General features: G+C 41.4%; 1 protein-coding gene across 1 annotated transcript; it reads right to left on the bottom strand.

The window, feature by feature from the left end:
• Nucleotides 1-2468: 2468 nt before the first annotated feature.
• si:ch211-113j14.1 (sterol 26-hydroxylase, mitochondrial) lies at nucleotides 2469-23076 on the bottom strand. Its single transcript, XM_039793694.1, has 9 exons — nucleotides 22789-23076; nucleotides 21755-21945; nucleotides 16911-17110; nucleotides 16640-16837; nucleotides 16374-16537; nucleotides 14131-14297; nucleotides 13535-13616; nucleotides 13188-13424; nucleotides 2469-3166 (listed from the first exon to the last, which is right to left on the bottom strand). Exons 1-9 carry the CDS (start codon nucleotides 23032-23034, stop codon nucleotides 3050-3052), a joined length of 1602 nt encoding a protein of 533 aa, XP_039649628.1. The 5' UTR covers nucleotides 23035-23076; the 3' UTR covers nucleotides 2469-3049.
• Nucleotides 23077-26091: the final 3015 nt, after the last annotated feature.

Genomic DNA, 26091 nt, shown 5'->3' on the forward strand with positions numbered 1-26091 from the left:
GTGGTCCTTCAAAGCTGGATAGAAACTCCTTGTGTATTCAATCATCTGCAGGTGGACTCACAGCGACATATTTACATCAAGTGCACATATGCTGGAGTGAGCGAGGATAGCTGTGAGAGTCTGTTATTTCTCCAACTTCAGCGTTATTATATCACACGTTAAGACACGTCCCTGAAGTCTGAAGAGTCCAGAGAACAGAGATGCTTTGTACGTTACACATACAGTACTCAGAGTCATGCCTGAGTCACTCTGAGTCCAGCGGTCACATGAATAATAAGAAACGCTTCAAACATCAATGTGTCTTTGAAATCAAACTTGATTTTCAGAAAAATAAAGTAGAGTAATATATTGAGTTTCGACAAAACCTCAAATTACAAGTCCCTCAAATGTGTTAGCTGAATACACTGAAGTAATGTGGCCTCTTTAATTAATAATCGTTGTGCCCTCAAATCTCCTTTTTGCTTTATTTGTAAATGAACTGAATGTGAAGACTTTCAAACTTTAAATGATCACGGACATTTGAATTCAAAGTATGGAAGAGCTTTTGGTTTCAGGTTGTGCAGTGTCGTCTTTTTAAAGATTTTCTACTTTTGCAGTCCAAGGAACTCAAAAATACTAAGTCTGATCACTATATATGACTGTGGTGCAGCAGTAAAGCAGCTCTCCTACTGATGACACTGAACATTTCATTCACTACAGCTCAAACTATGAATAAAGAAGCTTTAAAAATTAAAAAATTTAAATGTAGTGAAATATGTCCAGCAGGGAGCAGAAGAACCCTTATCAGTTTACAACTGCTGACCCAGTTTTAGACTCCCAAGACCCTCAAGGCTTTATGGTAAACATCTGTTCTGTGTAAAAGGTCATTGAGCATCTTTAATCAATTATATAAAGATACAGGTACATAAAAACAAGATACAGCCACTACAAACAGATTTACTACAAATAGACCCTTAAAATATATTTCAATATTCAAACTTTGTGTCACGCAAAACATCTGATTCAACTTCAGGGTTTTCCCAACCATTATAAGGCTTATAAGGCACAGCACCCAAGACAGATGAACGTAACTAACAGACTTTTCTCTGATCTAATGGTTGTAGTTGGTCCTCAGTGGACTTCATTAGCAAGTTTTGTCTTTAAGCTTTTTGAGTGTTATTTTTTTATTTTTTATTATTTACTTTAGCTTTTCCAACATTTGAGACACAGATATTGTAATAATAACAGTCCAAAATGATGTGAAATTGCATTTCTTTTAATTGAAAAACAAATACGTGCACGTCTTCCACACGAGACAAATCACTGAACCTTATTAAACTTATAAAAGTGTAACCAGAATTACATTACCTACTATTATTGTTTTTTCTCTCCATCAGCCCAGAAAGATGAGGCAAACATACATACATACACACATATATATATATATATATATATATATATATATATATATATATATACATACACACACATACATATATATGTATATATATACATATATATATACACACACATATACATACATATCTATATATATAGATAGATATATATCTATCTATATATATATATATACAAATATACATTGTTATTTGTGCAATTACATTTCAAGCAGAGTATCATCAGGATAACATCACCATGGGAATATTACAGAGATTACGGCCCAACAGAGGATATTTTACTGAGGTTGAAGTTCTCTTACCATTCATCTCCTCTCATATTTTTATGTGCACATTACCATTAATCACCCATGATAACTGGAGACTCTTTCAAGTCTTAAATCACTGTTTCGTGTAAAAAAAATCGTATGCAAAGAAAAGCCAAATGTTCACGTTTAGCTGTTTGATTTAAAATGAAACAGAAACATCAGCCGTCAAATGTGCTTCAGCCTGAAAACGTGTTTTACCCTCCCGCAGCCCTCCTGTCCTTCATTGCCTTTTTGTTTCCTTCCCTGATCGTTCCTCTTGTCCTTCCCTGTCTCCTACCTTGCCTCCCCCCTCCTTAAAGTTCTGTTTAAGTAAAAAATTAAACTACAAAAACATTGTGTTGGATGGAAAATACATTTTACAGCGGTGGACAGAGGAAACATTCAACAGTAAATTAAGCAATGACTCAATAGAGTTATTAAAAACTAAAAATAAAGTGTCAGTGTGCACCCAGAGGACACACATCGGCATGTGACTAAACTTAAAGTGATGGTTGGGAGTAATTCACCCTAGGGTCCTTTGCACCATGACCTCGAGCCAAACACCCCCCCAGAAGCTTTTTTCACCTGGGTCTAACATTGGGAGAGTTAGCGTAGAGTAGCGTTATCAGCTGAATAGCTTAGCGCAGAGGCTAATGGACCCACGTTTGTATCTCGTAAATGACCCCACTAATAATGCCCGAAATGATACCAAACGTCTACAAGTAGTACAAATATGTTATGCTCTCATAAAACGATGGATTGGAAAGTTTGTAAAAAAGCTTCTGGGGGGGTGTTTGGCTCGAGGTCATGGTGCAAAGGACCCTAGGGTGAATTACTCCGAACCATCACTTTAAGTCAGCAATACTAATAAACATGTCTGTGCAAAGTGTGTGTGTGTGTCTATGTTATGCTGAGTCAGATCTCTTTAGGTTTTATTTTGGGGTTCCAGTTAATCAACTGTTAGTCAATTTCTCTGCTATCATAAAAATCACATTCACAATATCTGTCCTCAAGTTAGGCTACATATCACTCATTTAAAAAGCCCAGTATTTGTTATAAATATGGGTGTTATTCACATGGACTCAGGTGAGAATGATTTAAGTCAGGGAAAGACCCAAGCCTCCCACATCGAGGTTGAGTAATTTCAGAAGTTTCCTTTAATTTGGTCCCTTAAATAAACTAAGTGAATAAGCTCTTACTGAGTGGTTTCTGTGCAGACATTTGCAGCTCTGATTAAACATGTCCAAACTTCACCACGCTTCATGCAAAGAACCAAGAGTTGGGACAAATTTGTGTTGCACACATTAAATTGTTTGCAGCCTGTGGAAATGGTTATCATAAACACGTTGACCCTCGGCGGCGCCCTCATCAGGCTCTGGACAGGAAGCGCAGGGCGATGGGTTTGGCAGGGATGAGCAGGGTTCGAGTTTTAGGCTCCACGACCGGTGCACCAGGTTCAGGCTGGACCTCATAGTGCTGCATTAGCTGGAAGAGGACACACAATGATCACTGTGCTGCTCAAACTGACAATAGCTGCCTTTCAATTGATATTGAGATTCAATTTTTTTTAATTAAATATTTGTATTAATTTTCAAAATAAATAAGGATTACAAACAAATAAACCAGAAACAACACTGGGTCAGTTACATACATACAACCAAAAGTTATACAAATAATGGGATCTGAGCCCATTAGCCAGAAGGGCCGCCTGGGGATTGCTATACAAGACCTTGACCCATCTGATAAAATTATCCCCTAAACCAAACTTATCCAAACAATAAAATAAATATGTCCATTCAACCCAATCAAAGGCTTTCTCTGCATCCAAAGAAAGTACTAAGCCATCAACCTGTCTTCGCTGGAAAGCCTGAAAAATATTGAGCAGACGCCTGACATTATTACAAGAAATCTGTCCATTTATGGAGCCGGTTTGATCCTCCTGTATGATTTAAGAGATCTTCGAGTCGCGTAGCCAGGATTTTTGACAAGATCTTCCGATCTCCATTAAGAAGAACTATAGGTCTATACGAGGCACATGACCAGGGTGCGAACTATGGGGGAGCTCGGCTCCCCTTAATAAGACATGGGCTCCCCTGAAAACGTGATTTGTGAAATTTTGGGGGGTCTCTAAAAATATTGACAATGTGTCATTTTGACGTGTAATTTCATTTTTGTGTAATGTGATCATCGTGGATTATTATGTGTAAAACTGCAAAAATATCATTCATGGATGTCGGTGATTTGAACCTAATTCACTTCAATAAAGATAACTATACATGCTATTCTTGTTATGAGCATCAAGGCGTGGCGGCGCTGCGGTGCAAATTCAACTCATGTTTAGTACATGTTAACTCAGGGCCGGCGATTGCTATAGGCGACCTAGGCGATTGCCTAGGGCATCACAAGTGTTGGGGGCGCCGTGTCGCCCTTAGGTCTACTTCCCATTAATAATAGAATTATGAATGACAAGCGAAATAAAACGCGTTTATTAAACATGATCATCCTAGGGCGCCCCCTCAGTCACACTTTTACTTGTCAACCTTTCATTACGCGACGTTTCCAGTCTATGGGTCAGACTCAAACACACGGAGCTCTGAAGCAGAGCTGTGCGTCGCTTAGTGTTCACTCTCGCTGTAAAAATAGAGACGAGCAGCGGCACAGACACGACGCTGCTGCAGCGCGCCTTCCCTGGTCTGTGCAGCTTCAGGTTTATAATGGACGCGCTCTGCTGTGGGCATGCTGCGGCAGATGTGTCCCTATTTCTGCGTAGTTTTGTGTTTCCACCTCCGATGTAGAGCAGCGTAGCCTACAGCCACTTCCCTAAACTGTCTCATTCAGAGACCAGCGTCCCAAACGGGGCTCTGTGTCTGGCAGCAGGTCTGAGATCTACCGTATCAGCAGAGCAATCACGTAATGCACAGCAGACTATGGTGCAGGTGAATTATTTTCTGAAATATAGTGACTTTATTCTTGTAGTAGCCTATTGCATTATCACTTTATTTTTCTCACAATATCACAACTCCTCCAAACCTCAGAGAACACAGATGAGATATACTGTATTTTGAATGTGTACAAAGTTTTGAACATGAGCAGAAATCTTGCTCAAACACATCTGAAATATTACAGTCCAGGGGTTTATTAATTCATTAAAATTAATTCATATATCATTCAGGTGAATCATTTTAATATGCACGTTTAAGGTGGTTACTTCCTCAACAAAAGAAGCAAAAGTGGGAATAGTAAATGATGCCTAGGCTACATGTGTGCTGACTCAGATATAATTAGAAACATCGATCCAAAGGAGAATAAATAGATGAAAGCAATACAGAATGCCTGAGAGCCTTACTGCAAAATATCCCATTATGTTTTTATATTTGGATTGTAATCTTTGCCTTTAGATAAAGATATTTCCAGCATAAATTGATTCAGAAAAAGGTAAAAAAAAAAAAAAAAAAAAGTGCATAAATATTCACCAGAATGTAGGAAATTAAGTATTTAATGCTCCAAATTTTCAGGGGGTGGAACCCCAGACCATCATAAGTCACCATGCACACGAATCTGGAAACAAAAAAGTGGCCTTTGGGTTACCAGACCAGTTATAATTAGACCAAATGTTGGTGCCATCTAACTTACATGGATGCTAGAAACTAAAATGAACATACATTGCTACTCTATCGCTGACACAGCGCTGTGGAGATCTGGTAATGCAAGACTGGAGGGGGGGGCGCAAAACTCAATCTCGCTAGAACCGGCCCTGTGTTAACTCAAAGATTTGTAGAAAAAACATAAACGTTGGAGGCCATTAATCGGCGCGCAAAATCCTTGAAAACCATTCTGCAGTAAGCATCATATAGCCATGGCAAAAAGAAAACAAGGCAGTTTAATTAATTTTGGTTTTACTAAGAAATTGTGTAGCGATGACGTTAATAGCACGACAGATTCACCTGCTGCAAGCCCAGTTAGCACACGCAAGCGCACGACCCCCCGCGTGGAAAAAAAGTGGGCTCCCCCGAAGGCCACGGTATAGTTCGAACACTGCTGCAGCTATGTCTTTTAAAACAATAGGACTCAACATAGACTCTTTCTTTAGCTTTAAGCTCAGCCATAACACATTTTGCTTTTCCATTTTGTGCCATCTTTTACTGGCTGAAAACAAAATTTTCAACCCTCTAGCATATGCTTTAGTGGTTTCCCATAATAGGGCAGGGTCATCTGTGGACTGAGAAAAAAAAATCTAAATTCAGTAGTAAAATGGGTAATACACGTATGATCTTTCAAAATAGATGTGTTCAGTCTCCAGTATTTCCCTCTGCTGTTTATACCCTTAAGGGACAGATCCAATATTACACTGGCATGGTCCGAAATTAAAATACTGCCAATTGAACAACATAAAACTGCATGTAGAGAAAGTCCTGACAGAAAAAAGTAGTCAATTCTACTGTGACACCCATGAGGTGGAGAGAAAAAAAGTGTATGCCTTGTCTGTAGGATGGATTGTACGCCATACATACAAATCCCAACTCCTCACATACAGAGCTGAGTGCTTTAGCTTGTGGAGAAAGAGGTACAATTTTAGGAGGTAGTCTATCAATGAGAGGGTTCCATATACAGTTAAAATCCCCACCTACTATAGCAATATCTGACTTCATCTGAGAGAAATCTAAGAACACCTTAGTTATAAAGTCAGAGGGGTGAGCAGGTGGGTAATACACATTCAGTATAGAGATAACTGTACTTTGCAAAACACCCTTAACAATAACATATTGCCCATTCTTGTCCTTAATGCAGTCTAACATTGTCTAACAATTGAGTTTTTCTCAGTAAAATAGCCACTCCTCTGCTTCCAGAGGTGTATGAGGAGAAGAAGACCTGATCAAACCTTTCCCTTTGTAATTTTAGATCATCCAAATGTGTTTCTTGCAAAAGAGCGATGTCAATATGTCCTTTTAACAGGACTATGGACCCCTTTAATATTCCATGTACACAGACGTGACTTACTACTAGCCATACTTCCCTGCTACTTAAGGCAAGGCAGCTTTATTTATATAGCACATTTCAGCAACAGGGCAATTCAAAGTGCTTTACATAAAACATGAAAGAGCAGTCAGAAACAATTAAAAACAATTTAAAAACATTCAAAGTCAAGAATAAAACTTACAGTGCAGTATAAGAATTTAAAGAACTGAGAGAAACATGAAAAAGAACACTGTTATGAAAAATGTAAATTGTTAGAATGGAATGAAGATTGTGCACTGTTAGGCACTGTTAGGCAATGTTATGCACTGTTATGCACTGTTATGCACTGTAATGCACTGAAAGAAGGACTGCAATGCAATGTTAGGCAATGCTATGCACTATGGACTGCAATGCAATGCAATGGAATGTTAGGCACCGGCGCACTGTTAGGCACTGTTAGGCACTGCTAGGTACTGTTAGGCACTGCTATGCACTGTTAGGCACTGCTAGGTACTGTTAGGCACTGCTATGCACTGTTAGGCACTGCTATGCACTGTTAGGCACTGTTAGGCACTGCTAGGTACTGTTAGGCACTGTTAGGCACTGCTATGCACTATTAGGCACTGCTATGCACTGCTATGCACTGTTAGGCACTGTTAGGCACTGCTAGGTACTGTTAGGCACTGCTAGGTACTGTTAGGCACTGCTATGCACTGTTAGGCACTGCTATGCACTGTTAGGCACTGTTAGGCACTGCTAGGTACTGTTAGGTAGTGCTAGGTAACAAACCTTTGTAAAAACCTGGAAACAGTTTCTCATCCCGTTTCTTATAGTCAAGACGACTATTTTATTTTGTTAATAGTCCAGACAACTATTTAATAGTTCAGACGACTATTTCTTAGTCCAGATGACTAAGTTTTGTTTTGTAAATAGTCCAGACAACTATTCAATAGTCCAGACGACTATCTCTTAGTCCAGACGACTAAGTTTTATTTTGTTAATAGTCCAGACGACTATTTCTTAGTCCAGACGACCAAGTTTTATTTTGTAAAAAATACCACTAGATAAAAGACCAGATTAAAATTGACAGTGCAGTAAAATATGTGAATAAAAGTTACAGTGATAGAATGTCATACAGTGTCAACTTCAGTAAAAAATTATAAGAATTTAAAGAAAGAGCAGTTAAAACAGTTATTTAAAGATAGGCATCATCAAAAAGATAGGTCTTCAGCCTTGATTTAAAAGAACTGAGAGTTGCAGCACACCTGCAGTTTTCTGGGAGTTTGTTCCAGATATGTGGAGCATAAAAACTGAACGCTGCTTCCCCCTGTTTAGTTCTTACTCTGGGGACAACAAGTAGACCTGTCCCAGACGACCTGAGAGGTCTGGGTGGGTCATAGTGTAGTAGCAGATCAGAAATGTATTTTGGCCTTAAACCGTTTAGTGATTTATAAACCAGCAAAAGTATTTTGAAATCAATTCTTTGTGGCACTGGAAGCCAGTGTAGAGACTTCAGTACTGGAGTGATGTGATCCACTTTCTTGGTCTTAGTGAGGACTCGGGCAGCAGCGTTCTGAATCTGCTGCAGCTGTCTGATTGATTTTTTAGGGAGACCTGTAAAGACACCGTTACAGTAGTCAAGTCTACTGAAAATAAAAGCATGGAGTAAGTCCTTTAACCCTTGATATATTTGTAAGGTGATAATATGCTGATTTTGTAATTGTCTTAATGTGGCTTTTAAAATTCAGGTCTGAGTCCATGACTACACCGAGATTTCTTGCTTTGTCGGTTGTTTTCAACATTGTCATTTGGAGCCGGCGCTGACTTTCAATCGTTCCTCTTTTGATCCAAAAACAACCACCTCAGTTTTTCTTCATTTAATTTAAGAAAGTTCTGGCAAATCCAGTCATTAATTTGTTCAATGCACATATTCGGTTGTTGTATTGGGCTATAGTTCCCTGTCGATAAGGTTATGTAAATTTGTGTGTCATCCGCATAACTATGGTAACTTATTTTGTTGTTTTCCATAATCTGAGCCAGGGGAAGCATGTAGATGTTGAACAGAAGAGGGCCCAGAACTGAGCCTTGGGGAACTCCGCATGTCATATTTGTATGCTCAGATGTATAATTACCTATAGACACAAAGTACTCCCTATTCTTTAAATAGGATTCAAACCACTTTAGTACTGAGCCAGAAAGACCAACCCAGTTTTCCAATCGGTCAAGTAATATGTCGTGGTCGACCGTATCAAATGCAGCACTGAGATCAAGTAATACTAAGACTGAAATTTTGCCACTATATGTGTTTAAGTGGATGTCATTAAAGACTTTAACAAGAGCTGTCTCAGTGCTGTGATCGAAAACCTGACTGAAAGATATCAAAACTGTTGTTTAGTGATAAGAAAAGGTTGAGTTGTTGAAAAAACACTTTTTCTATGATTTTACTTAAAAATGGAAGGTTTGATATTGGCCTATAGTTGCTCATTAGTGTCTAGATTGTTCTTTTTTAGGAGTGGCTTAATGACTGCAGTTTTCAGGGCCTGTGGGAAGATACCTGAGAGCAGAGATGTGTTTACAATCTGTAAAAGATCAGAAGCCAAACAATTTGAAACATTTTTGAAAACACCCGTTGGTAGAATATCAAGGCAACATTATTTACCTGCCAAAGACCTGACATTTAGTAAGGCTAGTGTTATTGTGTTAAAATAATTTTTTGGGACAGGTTGTTGCTGATGAGGAATGGATGCTAAATTTCCTAAGTTGGCTGAAAAGTTCTTGTTCTCACTTAGCCGATTCACTATTCTTTTTCTATTGCTTATCACAACATAGATTGAAGAAGAATTTAATACACAGGGCCGAGGCTTGTCCTGAAAAGAGTCATGAGTGCCACGAGGCGTGCAGCCTGGACCCAGCACATATCAGTTGAAGCTTGTTGCATGTTGTACACAAGTATACTCATCAGTCTGGGGAGAAGGATTTCGCTGCAGTCCTTGAGGGGGCAGAGGTACCTGGCGTTTTACTTCAGTAATTGAGTCAGAATAGAGTCAGTTTGATGCTGGGGGTGAATGATGGGAGAAGGCATTGGGGCAAACTTGATTCCAGCATCTACCAGCTGCTCCATCCGGTCAGTGAACCCCATCATGTAGCAGGGGGAAATAGGGGAAAGGGTGAATGGGGAGGGCGATGGATCCTCGTCGGGGTTGGTAAGGGGGCCTGAGGAGTGTTGGACAGGTGAAAGGGGGGGTTGAGATTTCTTGTCTCCGCTCTGTGGTCTCCCATGGTCAAATCCTTGCTCAGGTGGGGGCTGTGGTGGATCACTGCTGCACTTTGTTGTGTCTTCCTCTTGTTTTGTTTGTGTTGATTTATCTTCTCTCGTGCCCTTGGTCGAGGGAGTAGATCTGTGGTGCAGAAAGTAAAGTAGGCTAGAGGTGAACAGCTTTACTCCTGGCTTGTTAAGGAGGAGTCCATCTGCTTTAAAAAGATGTCTGCGGTCCCAGAAAATGTTAAAATTGTCAATGAACTGCAGAGAATGGTCAGTACATGCAGTTGAAAGCCATGTGTTCAGTGCCAGCAGTCTGCCGAATCTCTCAGCTCCTCTTCTGACTGGCGGTATAGGGCCACTAATAAATACCTTCGCATTTATGGAGCTGACTGTGTTCAGCAGATTCATAAACTCACGATTCAGCAGGAAAATTATTTACTCTTAGGCTTGGCACCAAAAGAGGACTACCACTTGTTGATTTATTATCCATTCCACAGCCCTCCTGTTTGTTTGTAGTCTTGGTTTTTGGTCAATAGTAAAGTGGTCATTTCCACATGATCTGTTCACTTCCACGTTTACTTCTAACTGGCAGATTTTGGTTTCCAGAACTGCAATCTTCTGAACGAGTTTGTAGTAGTCTTCCATGGAGAAGGGAGGCATCTTGCTAATTAGCTTTAGCTACAGTCACTTTAGGACAGGCTTGAACTATTTGTAGGCCACGCTCACGCAGAAAAATGTTGAAATATTGCAATAGCCTACTATGCCTATAAAAAAAAAAAAAAAGTATAGTCCAGGGATTCCAGAGCCATTGCTCATAGTTTCTCTCAAAGGGAAAGCAAGATTATCAGCAGAAATATGCAAGCAGAGGCAGGAGCAAGCAGCAAAGTGTCAGAAGCAGGAAGAAATAAACACCTCTGCGATTTCAACTTAACCTGAAGTCTCTTCACGTCCTCGTTCTAATGACTGGACTAGCAACACGGCTTCGGCTGGAGAGTCGAATCTTTCCAAGCTTTCCAATCACGGTCACCTTCAAGGTAGCCGGGTACAGCAACGCATAGCCGACGTTCATTTTCTTTAGTCGGATCTTTATGTCATCAGAAGCCGTACGTCTCCGGACCACCTCAGCTGAATACTCACTGAAGAAGGTGAATTTGAGCTCACTGCGCGTGGAATCAGGCTCTTGAGATCCAAGCCGACATGCAGCATCCATTACTCGCTGCCTGTCTCTAAAGTTGTGGACCTTCAATACCAATGGCCTGGGGTGTTGATTTGGGCCGGGTTTCGGTGCCAATGATCGATGAGCCAGGTCGAGCTTCAGTCGGCCCTCTTATGCGCTCATTTGGAGGTAATCAGGAACCCATCTTTTGAAGAATTTCACCGGATCCGAACCTTTTGAGTCTTCAGGTAAGCCAACCACCCGCACGTCGCATCTGCGACCTCAGTTGTCGAGATCATCGATGTGCTCTAGCATGTCGTGCGCTTGTTTCTCCAGAGATGCTGGCTTAGCTTCACTGGATGTAGCAGTAACTTCTACACGAGTGGCAACTGCTTGCAACTGCGAAGTCTTTTCCTTAATTGCCTCCAGGACTACTGCAACCTTGGTGTCGATGACTTTAGTTAGGTTATCGCTTATTTTTTCCAAAGCTTGCATGATGCTTGGCTCCATACTGCTTGAACCAACGTCATTACATTCCGTACTAGCATCTGATGTTAGCACACCACCATTGTCAGTGCTTGAAGGATTCTTCCTCGTCGTTTTCTTCGTGTTTTTTGACATGTCCTCCGAAGTTTTCAGAAAATAACTATCCAGGCTCATGTTAAGATACCTCCCATTTAAAATTACGCAACTTTACCGCACAGACCTAGTAAATAGACACATAAGCTGATAAATGCCACCAGAGCTAGCGTGAGACGATGTTCACTCTACGACGCCATCTTGCCCTCTGCCTTTCAATTATCAAAGAAACTTCATTATGGCAGATACTTGATGATTGCTCACCTTAGTCTATAGTATTTGGTTTATTATGTTTGTGTGTAGATTTTAACAGTATATCTCAAAAACTTCAACGTTCAATGGTACAGATAAATTGTTTTTCTTTTACAAGGCATGAAAGGAACCGACTTGTGGCTGCCTGAAAGCTTTCAAAAGAAAAGAAGCAAAAGAAGAATATAAACTAAAAAGAATGATGATAAGGCTGAACTTTTATAAGGCTCGACTTTTAAAGGTGCCCTGCCATACAAAACCGTTTTTACTTGTATTTTTTGAAATCTGTTAGGTCCATATGTGTTTCTGTTGTGTTGTGAATGTGAAAATGAACTGCTACCTCCTCTGTCAGCTCTAGACACTGAACAGAAATAAGCAGAGAAATCAGACCAATCACAAAAGCTGGTCAGTCTGACATCATACTGCCTGAGCTCATTACTATTCATGAGCTCGCCCAGTTGGGCTGGGTAAAGGATTCTGACAGCCAGGCTCTCATTGGCTAGCTGTTAGCCAATCAGATTCAAACAGCTTAGATGGTTGAATATTAATGAGAACTGGCAGAAATCAAGCTGAGTCTTCCTGCAGACTTTCTATACCACGCTAGAATGGCTTGAAACAAGGTAACCAAGGCATTTTTTCCACAAAAAATGTTACAGAGTCCATGGTAGAACTTCAGACATTACCACAAAGTAATGAAATACGTGTGGCAGGGCACCGGGACCAAAAAGCGTGACCACATTACACCAGTTTTGTCCACGCTCCACTGGCTTCCTGTCTGTTTCAGGATTGATTTTAAAATTGCATTGCTTGTTTTTAAGATTTTAAATGGGTTGTTGCCTTCGTATTTATTGGAGCTTTTACATGTCCACACACCTGTCAAAGCACTGAGGTCTTCCAATCAGATGTCCCTCCATGTGCCCAGATTCAGGTTAAAAATAAAAGGTGAGTGATCCTTTGCAGTGGCTGCTCCAAACCTCTGGAATAGTTTACCTATTCATACAGTATAAGAACATCTCAGACCGCTGAAACATTCAAGTCCTTTCTTTAACCCATTACTATTCGTTGGCTTTCAATTCAAATTGAGCTTTGACACCTTGTCCTTTTTATTCTACTGTTGGTCATTTTGTATTGTGTAATGTTTGTGTATATTATCTTTTTTTTTTTTTTTAAGCTTGTTAAGCACTTTGGTCAGCTATGGTTGTTTTTAAACGTTCTGTATGAATAAAATTGAACTGAACTGAACTGAAAACACACTTCCTGTCTGTCCTCTGAGGATGTAGCCGTTGTGTCTCTACGTCACTCACCCTGGACAGAGTCAAGTACATCTCCATCTCCGCCACCCTTCTCCCCACGCAGGCTCGCACCCCGACACCGAAGGGGATGAAGCTGTACGGGTGATGCTGGTAGAAGTTGGGCGCCGCTCTGCCACAGACGCTGCCGGGTGCCTCGGAACGGAGCCACCGCTCCGGCACAAAGAGCTCTGCGTCTACAAACTCTGCTTCATCATGACAGGCTGAGTAATGACACAGATGGAACTGGGTCTGAAAAGAAAAGAAGTGTATTTAAATAGCACGTCAATTTCTTCAACAACGACTTGTTTTGAAAGTCACGAATCTTAAAGTCTGTGTGGCTCCTGGTTCGGCCCTCCTACCCCCTTCGGGAACCAGTAGTTGCCAAGAACCACCTCATTCTCGGAGGATACGCGTCCATTTCCAGGCACCACGGGATAAAGGCTAAAGGAGAAAGACACAATCAGGCTCCGAATCAGAGAAAAACAGAGCGTGAGATCATGTTGTTTACTCGTGTCTCACTTTTAGTGGTTCATTCTTTGCTTCATACCAGTTCTACCAGATAACAAAGATAATAACGAATGCATAACTGCCAGAAAACACAAAACATGTTCATCACTTAATAAATGCAAATGGACTGTATTTATATTACGCTTTTCTAGTCTTAACGACTACTCAAAGCGCTTTTACATAGTACAGGAACCATTCACCATTCACACACATTCATAACCTGTGGCCAAGGCTGCCCTACAAGGAGCCACCTGCTCATCAGATAAACACTCACACATATTCCGTCGCTGCAACGTGAACTTACATTTCTGAGGAAGTGCACGTAAGGTCCGTATATCTGCACAGAGCTACGCATGTACCTACAGACTTTACTTGCATGACTGAGTGTAGTGTATGTAGGTCACATTCCCTGTGGATGTTGCAATATGAATGTGAGCTGTCAGCTCACCGTAACGTCTCCTTTATGACGGCCTTCAGGTAGGTCATCCTGCTCAGGTCGTCTGTGGTCGGCTCTCGTCTGTCCGGACACACAGAGTTCACCTCTGTGGACAGTCGGTCCTGAGCCCTGCGGTCCCTCGCTAAGTGGTACAAGGCCCACGACAGGGTGTTGGAGGTCTGTGATCCGTCAGGAGGAAAGGAAGGAGAAATCAGATTATTGTCGAACGCAGGGCGAAGGCTAGAAGTCTCTGAGAGGCTGTGCTTACCTGTAATACAGTCAGAGGATCGCCAAAGTCATTACCAATCATCCTGAGGGGATTTATCTCCGATAGTTGTGGAGATATTTCAGTTTCAGACTAAAGTGGTGGAGAGACCAGGGGTTGAAGTGGGCCAGAGCGATCGGGAACGGTGTTGGATTAATAAATCAATTAATCTAATCGGCAGTTTCATACATCAGTGTTTCCCCGTTTGTTTAAAGTAACACCAAATTTCCATTCTGCCGTGAGCCCACGAACAAGGCAACTGTCTGTGGTGAGTTCACATGTCTGTAATAAAAACAGGACAGAAACGCACCATCTAATCCGGTAAAATCAGTTGAACAGGTGAAGATTGTATTGTTACCGGTTAGAAACAGGCTCGGTAACATGCTGCAGATCCAGAGTTATTCACTGAAGTAAACAAAGAATATTTGGTTCAAAGTGATCGGTGATGCTGTTCTGCCCTCATTGTTCTCTGTGAAGTTAGCTGGAAGTGGCTGTAACCCCGGTGTGTTTTATTTAGAGTGACTGCGTCTGATTTTTAAATGCTTTTTAGCAACCGGTCATACGGTAACTTAGGAGGCAATTTGGCCTGTGTTTGCTCTGATTAATTTGGCATTCAGTTAACACACAAGTCATAATTATGTTTTAATGACAGCCCAACCTTTGGCATTAACTCCTGCTGTTCTTCACCACTGCTTTGGAAGAAGGAAATAAGAAGCGTAACAGGTGAACTAGCTTTAAAAGGGACTTTTCTTTAAGCGCTGCGTAGTGGATAGAGACTTTAAAGTAGTAAGAAACTTTAAAGTGTTACATTTGAGCTGCTAGAATGACTAAAAATATACACTGAAGACTTTAACGTACTTGCACATTCTGCAACAGTCATGGATGTGCATAGTTCTTGTCCTCCCCTCCTGGTTTTTACATTAATGGCATATACAAATGAGTCATGGAGATGCAATGCAAAACAGAACTGGACGTCCACAAAGTTTCAGCCAAATTCCTTGACACGCCTTTGAGTTATTTTGCAAGATATATGTATCTTTGTATTGGCAATCATTTCATCAGAGAGGTTGGAACCTCTGTGTTTTCCCTTTGTGTTGGCAAGGTATGTGCTTTCTAACCAAACAATGTCGACATTGCAGCACAAGCTTATAGCTCAGATTTCCAGATTTGACGTCCAGCTGACAGCTATAACTTCTACAAGCCTCAACCTCGCCTGGGAATGCAGCCAGACGAGCTCTGCGACTGCTCCTACTGCAACAACAACACCAGCAGTTGTTTCTGTTACTGATTCCCTAAAATAAATCTACTACTACTACTAGTAAATCTACTGTTAACTGTTGACACAGATTACTAGTTAAATAGTTTCCTTGGTTTCCAGACTGTAACGTTTTCACGGCCAACAAAGACGAATCATTTCATCACTGTGTTTGGTGTCACTTGTTATGTAAGTCCCAGGTGAGTCTCAAGATGAAGTCCACACCTCAGATTCTGTGTAAGATCATTATGAAGGGCAGCCTTTAATAACATCACAAATCATTTCTACTGGTGGAAAGTACAACTTTGAGCTGTTTACCTTTATACTTCCAAATAATCTCAGAGGGAAATATTGTACTTTTTACTGCGCTACATTTATCTGAGAAGTTTAGTTATTAGTTTGCAGATGGGCCATTCTGCATAGAACCTTTACTTTTGGTCCTTTTAGTGGGGCAGCTAGGTAGTATTCACAACAATTGTGCATTTTGCGATAAAAGCAACACATTCTCTATTGATCTGTATTTCTGTCCTCGTTCTGCTGCAACAACCAGATTCATATTTATTGATTTATTGATTTATTGATTGATTGATTGATTGAAGTGTTGCCTTGCTGTATGGGGGATGTTTTTTTCTTTACCCGAGGGAGAACCAGCCCTGAACAGTGAGCAGAAACCAGAAAGAAGCCCCCATCCCAGCAGCATGAGCTGGTACCCCCCTCCCCCCACCCTCGTCTCACCGTGTCCACGCCGCCCAGCAGCAGCTCGGTGATGCTGATGTTGACCTCGGCTCTGCTCAGCGTGTCGGAGGACAGCAGGTAGGCCAGGAACATGCCCTCTACCGGCTCGCCGCGGCACACCTGAGCGTCCATTTTAGCAATCCTCCTGTCGATGAGGGTCTGGGCTGCCAACGGACACACAAAAACACTTTCCTGACTTAAAATCCAGAATCGGAAACCCCAAATTGCATGAATTAGTTTAGTTGTTTTCTCTTGCTGCTGCATACCTACGTCATAGAGATCGTCCCAGGCCTGGACGAAGCGCTTCCAGAAGGGCAGGACGCCGCGGCTCCAGCGGGGCAGGAGGAGCACGGTGTCTGACGTCGTCAGCATGGTGTTGACGGCGGCGATGAAGCGCAGCGTGTCTCTGGGAATCTCCTCCTGCAGGCAGCCCAGCCGCGTCTCAAACAGGATGGAGGAGATAGCTGCAAGAGGTCAGAGGAATCAGAGAGCAGCCCCCTAACCTCGACCCCCTGCCATCACTGAAGGAGCTCTCACCTTCAAAACCAAACTTGTAGAGCTCAGCGGCCATGTCTGAAACAGTGGCCTGGTCCTGGCTGCGACTGCGGAGGAGCTCAACGCGATGCAGCAGATCCCCCACCACCTGGTTGATGATGGGGGCGTAGGCCGGCACTTCCTGCAGCTTCAGCATCTTGGGGTTCAGGGCGCTGCGGATTCGGTACCACTCGGGTCCCGGGCTACAAAGTAAAAAATGTTTAGTGGTTGTTCAGATTATAGTCTGGATCAATGGAAGCCCATTTCCAGGATAAAGCTTAACATCCCGGATGTCCCTCCCCTTCCGCTCTCTGTGTGTTGCCCAAACAACAACAACAACAAACTTCAAGCTAGCGAGCACGCTGAAAGTGGCGAGTTTTGAAGAACATTGGGACAGCGCAACAAGGCAGGTCTGTTAGGTTCTTTCTGGGATTTACAAAGAATAACTGAGACATTTTGGGACTGATTGGTGGGGTTGCTGTGGACGAAGTACACACAGAGATACACTGGTAAGAGCCAATGAGGTTTAACCATGTATCGGCTCATTTAAATAGCTCACGGTACTGTATAGTATGAACAGTTAACTTCTATTAATATTGTATATGGCGTTTTCTTTTGCGGGGTGCAATTGTTCCACCAAAACAAGTTCCTTCCTGAGACTATTTAGCAGAGCCGCTGTCACTGCGTCCGGAGCTAAGCGCCGCCCAAGACGATGTTTTTTCTCCTATCCCAGAATGCATCTGTGGTGCAGCCAGACCTGACTCCACAGCGCTGTGGAGATAGAGCTGGCTATGCGAGTTATGGCTGTTAGTTTGTCTGCTGTTAGCCACACAGCTGGGCTCTGTTAGCGTCCGCTGTGGTTTCTCTCCTCCACACAAAAGGCAGCAAATGAAAGCATCATCTGGACTCTCACACAGACTCCATCCTGTGTTGTTTTCTGCGCTTCCTGACTCTCGATGCTGTGGAATGCCCTTCCTATTGTCTTACGTTCTGCAGTCTCTGTTGAAGCTTTTAAAAAGCAGCTGAAGACACTTGTTTAAATTTGCTTTTGATTCATGTATGTAATTTTTTGGTGTCTTTTAATGATTGTTTTTAGTCTTTTTAGTTTTATAACTTACTATGTTTTGTACAAATGTTTATCATGTGAAGCACTTTGTGACTTTGTCTGTGAAAGGTGCTATATCAATTAAACTTATTATTATTATTATGTGTTTGAAACGCCGCTCTGAACAATGTGCCCTACACATGCAAACAGAATTTGAGTTGTTGTACATGAAGTAAGCGTGAGGATGGACAAAAAACCTAGAAAAGCAAAACAGTGATGATGGATACAGTGTGTGCATCTCCCTCCCTTCTCTGCAGGGGATTCAGCGTGGTGCTCAACGGCACTTCTGCAGCACAGATGGTTTCTGCTTGTTTTTAGCTTTGTTTTTCCTGCATGCTGGTTAGATCTTTCGGTAACACCTTACTTGAAGGTATCGACATTATCGTGACATGACGGTGGCATAACTATGACATGACACTGTCATTGACGTGTCATAAACATTATAAACAAGTCATAAACGTTGATGACTTCTGTCATTAAGTGTCATTTGGTTTTTGTCGTGACAAGTTGACATTGTTTGGGTTGTCTTGATTATGACAACTTGACATTAATCAAAGTGACGTTACCAGAAGATGTCTTGGTCATGACAAGTTGACATAATGTCATTCTGTTTAAAGGTCCAATATGTAATATTTGTACTGTAATAAATCCAAAAATGACACCAATGCCTCATCAGATATTAAGGAAACATGTTAAACTGAAATACTATCTTTTCTGACAACAATGCTAATTTCAGTATTTTTTCTTTTTGAAATTTACATTCCTTGACGGAATTTATGTTTATGTTTTGATCTGTGTGTTGTTATCAACGGCCCAGTTTGACAGCCAGGCTGGGTTGCCAGATATACCTGGAAAAACGTAAACCCAGCGCGCTACAGCTGTAACGGTAGTACAGCCATGAAAGCAGCAAACAAACAAACAGGATCAACGGAGATAGATTCTACCCGACCTAAAAAAAAGAAAACAGCATGTTTCTAACAGTTGCGTGACCAGAGACGTAACAACCCCCTGGTAAATATTGGAGATGTATTTGAAAGATGGAGACAGCTTAGAGCCCAAAAGGACGCAGAGTTGGCTTATTTTCTCCTGAACCGGTAAGCATTAGCTTCAGGCTAATTTATCACAGCTACTAGGGACGGGCATTTTTTGTCATTTCAACATTTGTGTTCTCACATTGAATTATATAGCTAGAGTACCCGAATCTCAACTGCTATTTACAAACACTGTTTGTTACTACCCCCTTTAATTTACTGTTTTCGGTCATATTTGACAGTTTTAACTGATCTCCTTTTAATATAAATGCCAATAAAAATGACAAAAGGTATTTTTAATAGAACATTTATTGTAAAAGTACCTTATTAGAACATTAACATGGGTGTGTGTGTGTGTGTGGGTGTTTCTGTGTGTGCGTGCGAACATTGGTGGTTCACATGCACAAGTGGCAACATGACAACATAAACTCTGTGTGTGTGTGTGTGTGTGTGTGTGTGTGTGTGTGTGTGTGTGTGTGTGTGTGTGTGTGTGTGTGTGTGTGTGTGTGTGTGTGTGTGTGTGTGTGTGTGTGTGTGGAGTGCGTGTACAAGTGTGTGTGTGTCTGTCTGTCTGTGGGTGTGTGGGTGGGTCCGTTTCTGTGTGTGCGAACATTGGTGTTTCACATGTACAAGTGGCAACATGACAATATGAACTGACAACATGAAGTATGTGTGTGTAAGAGTGTGTGTGTGTAAGAGTGTGTGTGTGTGTGTGTGTGTGTGTGTGTGTGTGTGTGAGTGGTGAGTGAGTGGGTGTACATGTGTTTATGTGTGTGTGTATGTGTGTCTGTTTGTTTATGTGTGTGCGTGCATGCATGTGTGTGCGAACATTGGTGGTTCACATGCACAAATGGCAAATTGCAGTCATGGTGCAGTGTCCCTTGTAAATGGAAGCTTTGCACCTGTGAATGGGTACACAAGCACAGGAAAGCTGTAGGAGTGTGTGTATGGAGATGTCTTTTATCTTCTATCTTTCCCATTCATTTCCTATGGTGGTCATTTTTGACCGTAAACAAAAGAAGTAAGACTAAGTTGAATAAATCACTCAAAATTCAAAGAAAGTAGTCACAATGAATGGTATCTGTTCAAATGCCTCTTGTGAAGGATATCATAAGGTCTTTAGGCAATCTGATGAAAAATGCCATATTTATGGTACAGGGAATGTGTATGACCGCAACAGTGTTATAAGGTTAATTTACAAACTTCTCCTGTAATGACGCAAGACATGAAACAAACAAACAATAATGAGCTTCACATCCTGTTATATATTTGGAGATATTATAACTGCTGCATGCTGACAGCCGGGCTTAACTGGACTTATAAAGTACAATATTTAGGCTCAATTACTGATATTAAAATAGCTTTTTCTTAATGAGCTCAGCTGCAAAATGTTGTACAAGTAGTGTGAGATAAGGGGGGCGAAGCTAGGTGCATTGTGGATCTAATTCATCTTTATTGAACTTTAAACGCTCACTGTTCTGGGACTCGAGCAGCGCGACGCCAGACAGACCGACAGACAGCCGCTCTCTTCCTGAATTATTCAGCTGTTTAGAGGTGTTACATTTTCAGTAAACCAACCAGAATTGGCCACGAAGTTCATGATCCAATCACAGCATGACATCCTGCTTTAAATCTCTTCTCCGTGCTGTCACCCCTTTAAAAATTATATTATAACGATGGAGTCTAATCTCCAAAAGACTCTGTACATTTCATATCATGCATATGTACAATAAATATTTGCATATCTGTGACGAAGTCTCTCCTGATTGAAATAGAGTTCAGCATGAGAGATACAGCAGTTCCCCTTTGAATCAGCCTGAAAAGTTACATAACTTTCCCCTGCTGCCACATTCAAGTGACCATGGTTAAACGTCGCTGAAGTTGAGGTTACTTCTCTAGAAATGGCCGTTCAGCGTAACAAGTAAGTGTGTCGAAAGTCACCTCACGCAACAGGAGCCTCGGCGCTGAATCACACGGCCAGCAAGGAACCAAAAAGGAAGGACCGGGAGTTTTTTTTTTTCCTTTTAATGATGACACCACTCAGAAACGCAGAAACAAATGAAATGTCCAAACTGTGGAAAGAACAGACACCTTCTCCAGTCAAGAGGGAACCAGGACCTCTCTAGTCCACCTCAACCCCCCAACAAGCCCTTCATTTAATCCCCTCAGACCCTGACGCTCAAACCTCAAAGCCAAACTCATTGTCCTAAAGGTCCGACGCCGCTCCGACCTCTCCCCCTGGCCACTTCAAACCGCCGCAGTCACTGCACCGCTGCAGCGATGTGATGTTGATTTGATGGAGTGGGGGAGTTGTGTGAGACGAGTGTCCACTTTATTAGTTGCACAGTGCAATGAAAAACGTTTCAACTCGTCAGAGAATTCGCTGCAAATGTTTCACCAAAACCAGTTCCTTCCTGAGACTATTTAGCAGAGCCACCGTCGCTGCGTCCGGAGCTCAGCGCCACCCAAGACGACTGTGATTGTTTTTTTTTCTCCTGTCCCAGAATGCATCTGTGGTGTAGCCAGACCTTACTTACATTAATCCCAAACCTTGTATGTAAAAATGAAAGGACTACTAATGATTTAGAACAATATTTATATGAACTGTTGTTTGTTATGTGGCCATTATTAATGACATATTTTTCTTTCAGATTGAAGGAAGATCCATCAGCTATTAATAAACATTTATGTAGTCGTCCGTCTCGCCTCACCTCACATGCATCCCGTAGGCCAGTCCTCTCAGATCCAGGTACTCCTGCCAGTGGGACAGATCGGCTCGGCGCGGGTAGCGGCCCTCCTGCTGGATCACCTGAGCTATGAGCTCCGGAGTCGCCACGTTGACGACGTCGAACGGGCCGAACCTGGAGCGCCAGATGGGCCCGTACAGCCTCCTCTGTACATCCTAGAAGATTTAGATTGCATCAGTACAGCTACTGTTACTAGTTTCTTTACTTTTCAGGTCAAATGTTCAACTAAAACATTTAATCAGTTCAGTTATATACAATAACACAATAATATGATAACACTCTGAAAGGGCTAATGTACAGTATTTAAGCCCAATTTTAAATGCATTCCTTTAACATGTAAAGAAATATTTGCACTGTAATATTCCTGCTTATACATATATAAATAATCTAAGTACTTCTTCCACTGCTGTAAATTTCCTGCAGCAGTTAATAAATGACAATCAAGTAACAAAAGAAGAATCAAATCTCAAACTGTCCTGCCAGGCGAGGTGAAAGTTATTATCCACAAAATGAATTCAAACAGCTTCATCTTTAAATCTCAACATCTGACTGTTAACGTCCCTTACTACTTGTAAAAAAATTACAACAGTCAATAGCCTATATGTAATAGAAACTTAGAGTCAACGTGTGCAGTTTAATAAAAGCTCAAACCTCGCGATCTCATCCCTGTAACAATAAACAACAAAGTAACTTGTAGAAGATGTTTCCGGCTGAAAACATTTTCTCTGAAGCCTCCAACCAACTGTAGACCTACAGCTGCTTTTGTTCTTCGACTGGCAAGTAGTTCACAGAACAACTACAGTGCTTTTTCTGTAGCCTAGTTGTTTAGTTTATTTTATTTTGTAAAAAAAACAAAACAAGAACGATAAATAAGAACATGTGCATTTCGGTACAGGAAAGAAAACCAACAAAAATCCTCAGCAAAAATATATTTCGAAATTTCAAAGATTTCCATGTTCAAAAAGTAGGAAGAAAAAAGTAAACAAAAAGCCCCGTACCTGCAGTAAGTGGCTCTTGTCCGCATATCCTTTGACGAATATCCAGTACAGAGTGGTGGATAAACTGGGCCCGGGCAGGTCATCGATGCTCTTCAGCTTCCCCGCCTCGCTGCTCGTCGCCTGGACGTTCAGGTTCCTTCTGGGTCGCAGCTCCGGACCGGGCCGGGCCGTCTGCAGAGTCCGGGGCCGTGCGCAGAGCGCCGAGAGCCGGGGGAGACCCCGGCGGGCAGCCGCCGACAAACCCATCGTGGAAGCTGTGTGTCGGAATGTGTTGAGTGACTTTAAACTCCAGACGTGCTGGTGTACACAGACAACCACTGTAGGGAGGTCTCGGTACTGCAGGGACTGATTTCATCAATCAATTAACCATTGGAATGGATTATGTGGGATAATTAAAAGATTCATTTATGTTCAGGCAAAGAAGATCTTTTTTTTTGTAAGAACTGTCAATATTCCTACAGAGCCGACACGCGCTGGTGTACTTTTAAATGTCTTGCCAAATGAATTGAAGGTGTGGACATTTGTAATGACCTTTTTTCTTCCTCCTCTCCATTTCTACAGTGTCAATATTAGACTTGTTTTTTCGGATATATAATCATATTAAATGTAATGCATTAAAAACATAAAATATGCACATAATATGAGCCTAATAAAACAACATAATTCACAATACAAGTCATGTAAGTAAATTCGTTGGATTTAAAGCCCACTAAAAACGATCTGCGGTGTAACGCTGACTTCTAGTGGTCATGTGTGAGGATTATTGTAGAACACAGCCAAAGGAAAAGAAAACCTAACTAAGATCGGAGCTGTACTGTAATTAATCAATCAACCTTTTATTAATTCTTTCAATTACGTATTATGTATAATGTATTATTACATTTACAGACACCGTGTAGTGACTGTTGTATCGCCAGCATCAATAACCATGAGTCTACACTACCCTCTTGTGGTCACAGTGCGCAATTACACAGCTTTCGATTTTATTTTCGTGATTCGACCGGAAGTACGGCTTGTTTGCAACTTGATAATACCGCCATCACTGGAAATTAAACCTGTTTGAGTCGTGATTCACTCGGATCTTTAACCCGACCCTTTATTTGACTCACGAGTCGTGACTCTCTAGTATCATTAACCCGGTTCAGTTGAGTCCTCCTATAATTCAATCTAAAATGATAACAGCGCCACACACAAACCTCTTGCAACATTAGCTCGAGTGGTTAAGGTTAGGGGATTGGTCAGGGGGGATAGGACCTGTACATGTAAGCATGGACGCCTGGCTAATTAGTCATAGGTGGCGCAAGGCTATTTTTAGGGGTGCTGAAGCACTGATATGTTATGTTTTCTCCATTAAAAGAGTAATCCATGTATTTTCTGTATATGAATGGTTCAGTTGTAGCAGCTACTTTCTGCTGCTCCAGATAAAGAAATAAAAATAAAGTTCAAATACATTAGAAGCCAGAGTTTTTGTATTTGGATGTTTGTTACCAACTTACAATTTAAATTCATGTCCGAGCAGAAATCTTTCATTAAAACAAAAAACACATTCACAAAAAAGTGAAATAAATATCTTTTATTGTTTTTCATCTTCATAATCGGAATTATGAACACAGAGCTGTCGCAATACTCCAGAATTTTGCCAAAAAACAGCAACTATTTAATGGCACTGCTGCATCTCTCAGGACCCAACCATGCATAAAATCTCCCATTTAAAAAAAAAGTAAAATAAAAAATATATTAAAAAATTATGCGTACCACAGATATACAGATCTGATATAAACAGGCGTATTGGTCACAAACCAATCAGAATTATAAACATGGCTTCTTTTACAATACAGAGACCAAACATGTGGGATATAAGTGGACTTTTCTTTTCTTTTTAAAAGGGTACATTTTCATTTTATACATTTGTACATGATTTTTTTCATTTATCATCTTTTTTTTTTAATGTTCTCCCCCCCTCCTACAGTCAGAATGCTCAAAGGCATTTCGGGCGCAGTGTCCAAAGAGCACAAATTGCAGTAAATGCACGTTTACATACACAACTCTCTCTCACACACACACACACACACACACACACACACACACACACACACACACACACACACACACACACACACACACACACACACACACACACACACACACACACACACACACACACACACACACACACACACACACACACACACACACACACGCACACACGCACACACACACACACACACAGGAGTGGCAGCAGTGGCTTTAGACACTAAGAGAACTACAGGTGTATCTTGGCGTTTGCAGATGACAAATACTGGTACCGAGTAAATCCACGGTGGTGAAAGAGGCCATCTGACGGTAAAAAATCAAGACAATACATTCATATATTGAGTCTTATTCTCACTCACACACACACACACACACAAATACACTGGTTTAAAATAAAAAATAAAAAGTCTTTACAATGTGCAAAGGAAAGGTCGCTGAACGGAGCTGCATAAGCGACAGCCGATGAAAAATGGTGAAAAAACATCAGTCAATCAAAGAGTGCATAACGGAAGTGCGTATCCAGGGGTTACCAGTGCTGGCGTCATAGGCCGCCTCAAACTCAATACAACCACTGATGTTAGCAAAATCAAGATGTGTTTCTCTTCTGTAGCTTCGTTGAGAGACGTACCGGTTTGAAAATGCATACACTGAGTGAAGGAGTTGGTGCAGTCTGAAATTTTCTCTAAAGTGCCTTTAGAGAAAATCACCAGCTGAGCTGCGATAAAAAGGTCTGTGTGGGTCGACTCATGACGAAAAGTCATCGTCAAACTAACCTTCACCAATCAGTGAAGGTTTGACGAAGAAAAAGTGGTAAAAAAGGTGCAATCAGTAAAATATGGCTCTGTACTAACATCTAGTGACCGCTGCAGGGAACTACAACAACAATCGCAAACCAGCTAAATCCTTTCCTGGAAATAACTGTAATTTGGTAATTATAGATGCTGTATGAGTTATCATTTCTGCTAAGGGGGGGGGGGGACGGACCCTATGGGTTGTTTGCATTTGTTTAAAGCTATAGTGCGTAGTTTCTGTCGCCCCCATGAGGAATTCTAAGTAATGACAACCTGTCAGCGTGTCCACATGATACAAGCCTTCTGTGATCGCTCATAGTTTTACAGAGTACCGTAAACGTACCAACCCCAGACCTCCAAAACGGCATTCTGTATTGTACTGTACATTTTGCGTACCATTAGACACCTGACAACTATCCACCACTGTTTAATTTAGGGCTGAACGATTAATCGCATTTGCATTAATATCGCGATATGT

Source organism: Perca fluviatilis, chromosome 24, assembly GCF_010015445.1.
Source record: "Perca fluviatilis chromosome 24, GENO_Pfluv_1.0, whole genome shotgun sequence".
Lineage (NCBI taxonomy): Eukaryota > Metazoa > Chordata > Actinopteri > Perciformes > Percidae > Perca > Perca fluviatilis.

What these genes read in the sequence shown, in the direction of transcription:
- si:ch211-113j14.1 (XM_039793694.1), bottom strand. Translation starts at nt 23,034, where the DNA reads ATGGGTTTGTCGGCGGCTGCCCGCCGGGGTCTCCCCCGGCTCTCGGCG. An exon ending in TGCTGGGCGGCGTGGACACG is followed by an intron (nt 14,298 to 16,373) that starts GTGAGACGAGGG and finishes GACGGATCACAG; the next exon opens with ACCTCCAACACCCTGTCGTG. An exon ending in ACTACTGGTTCCCGAAGGGG is followed by an intron (nt 13,425 to 13,534) that starts GTAGGAGGGCCG and finishes TTTTCTTTTCAG; the next exon opens with ACCCAGTTCCATCTGTGTCA.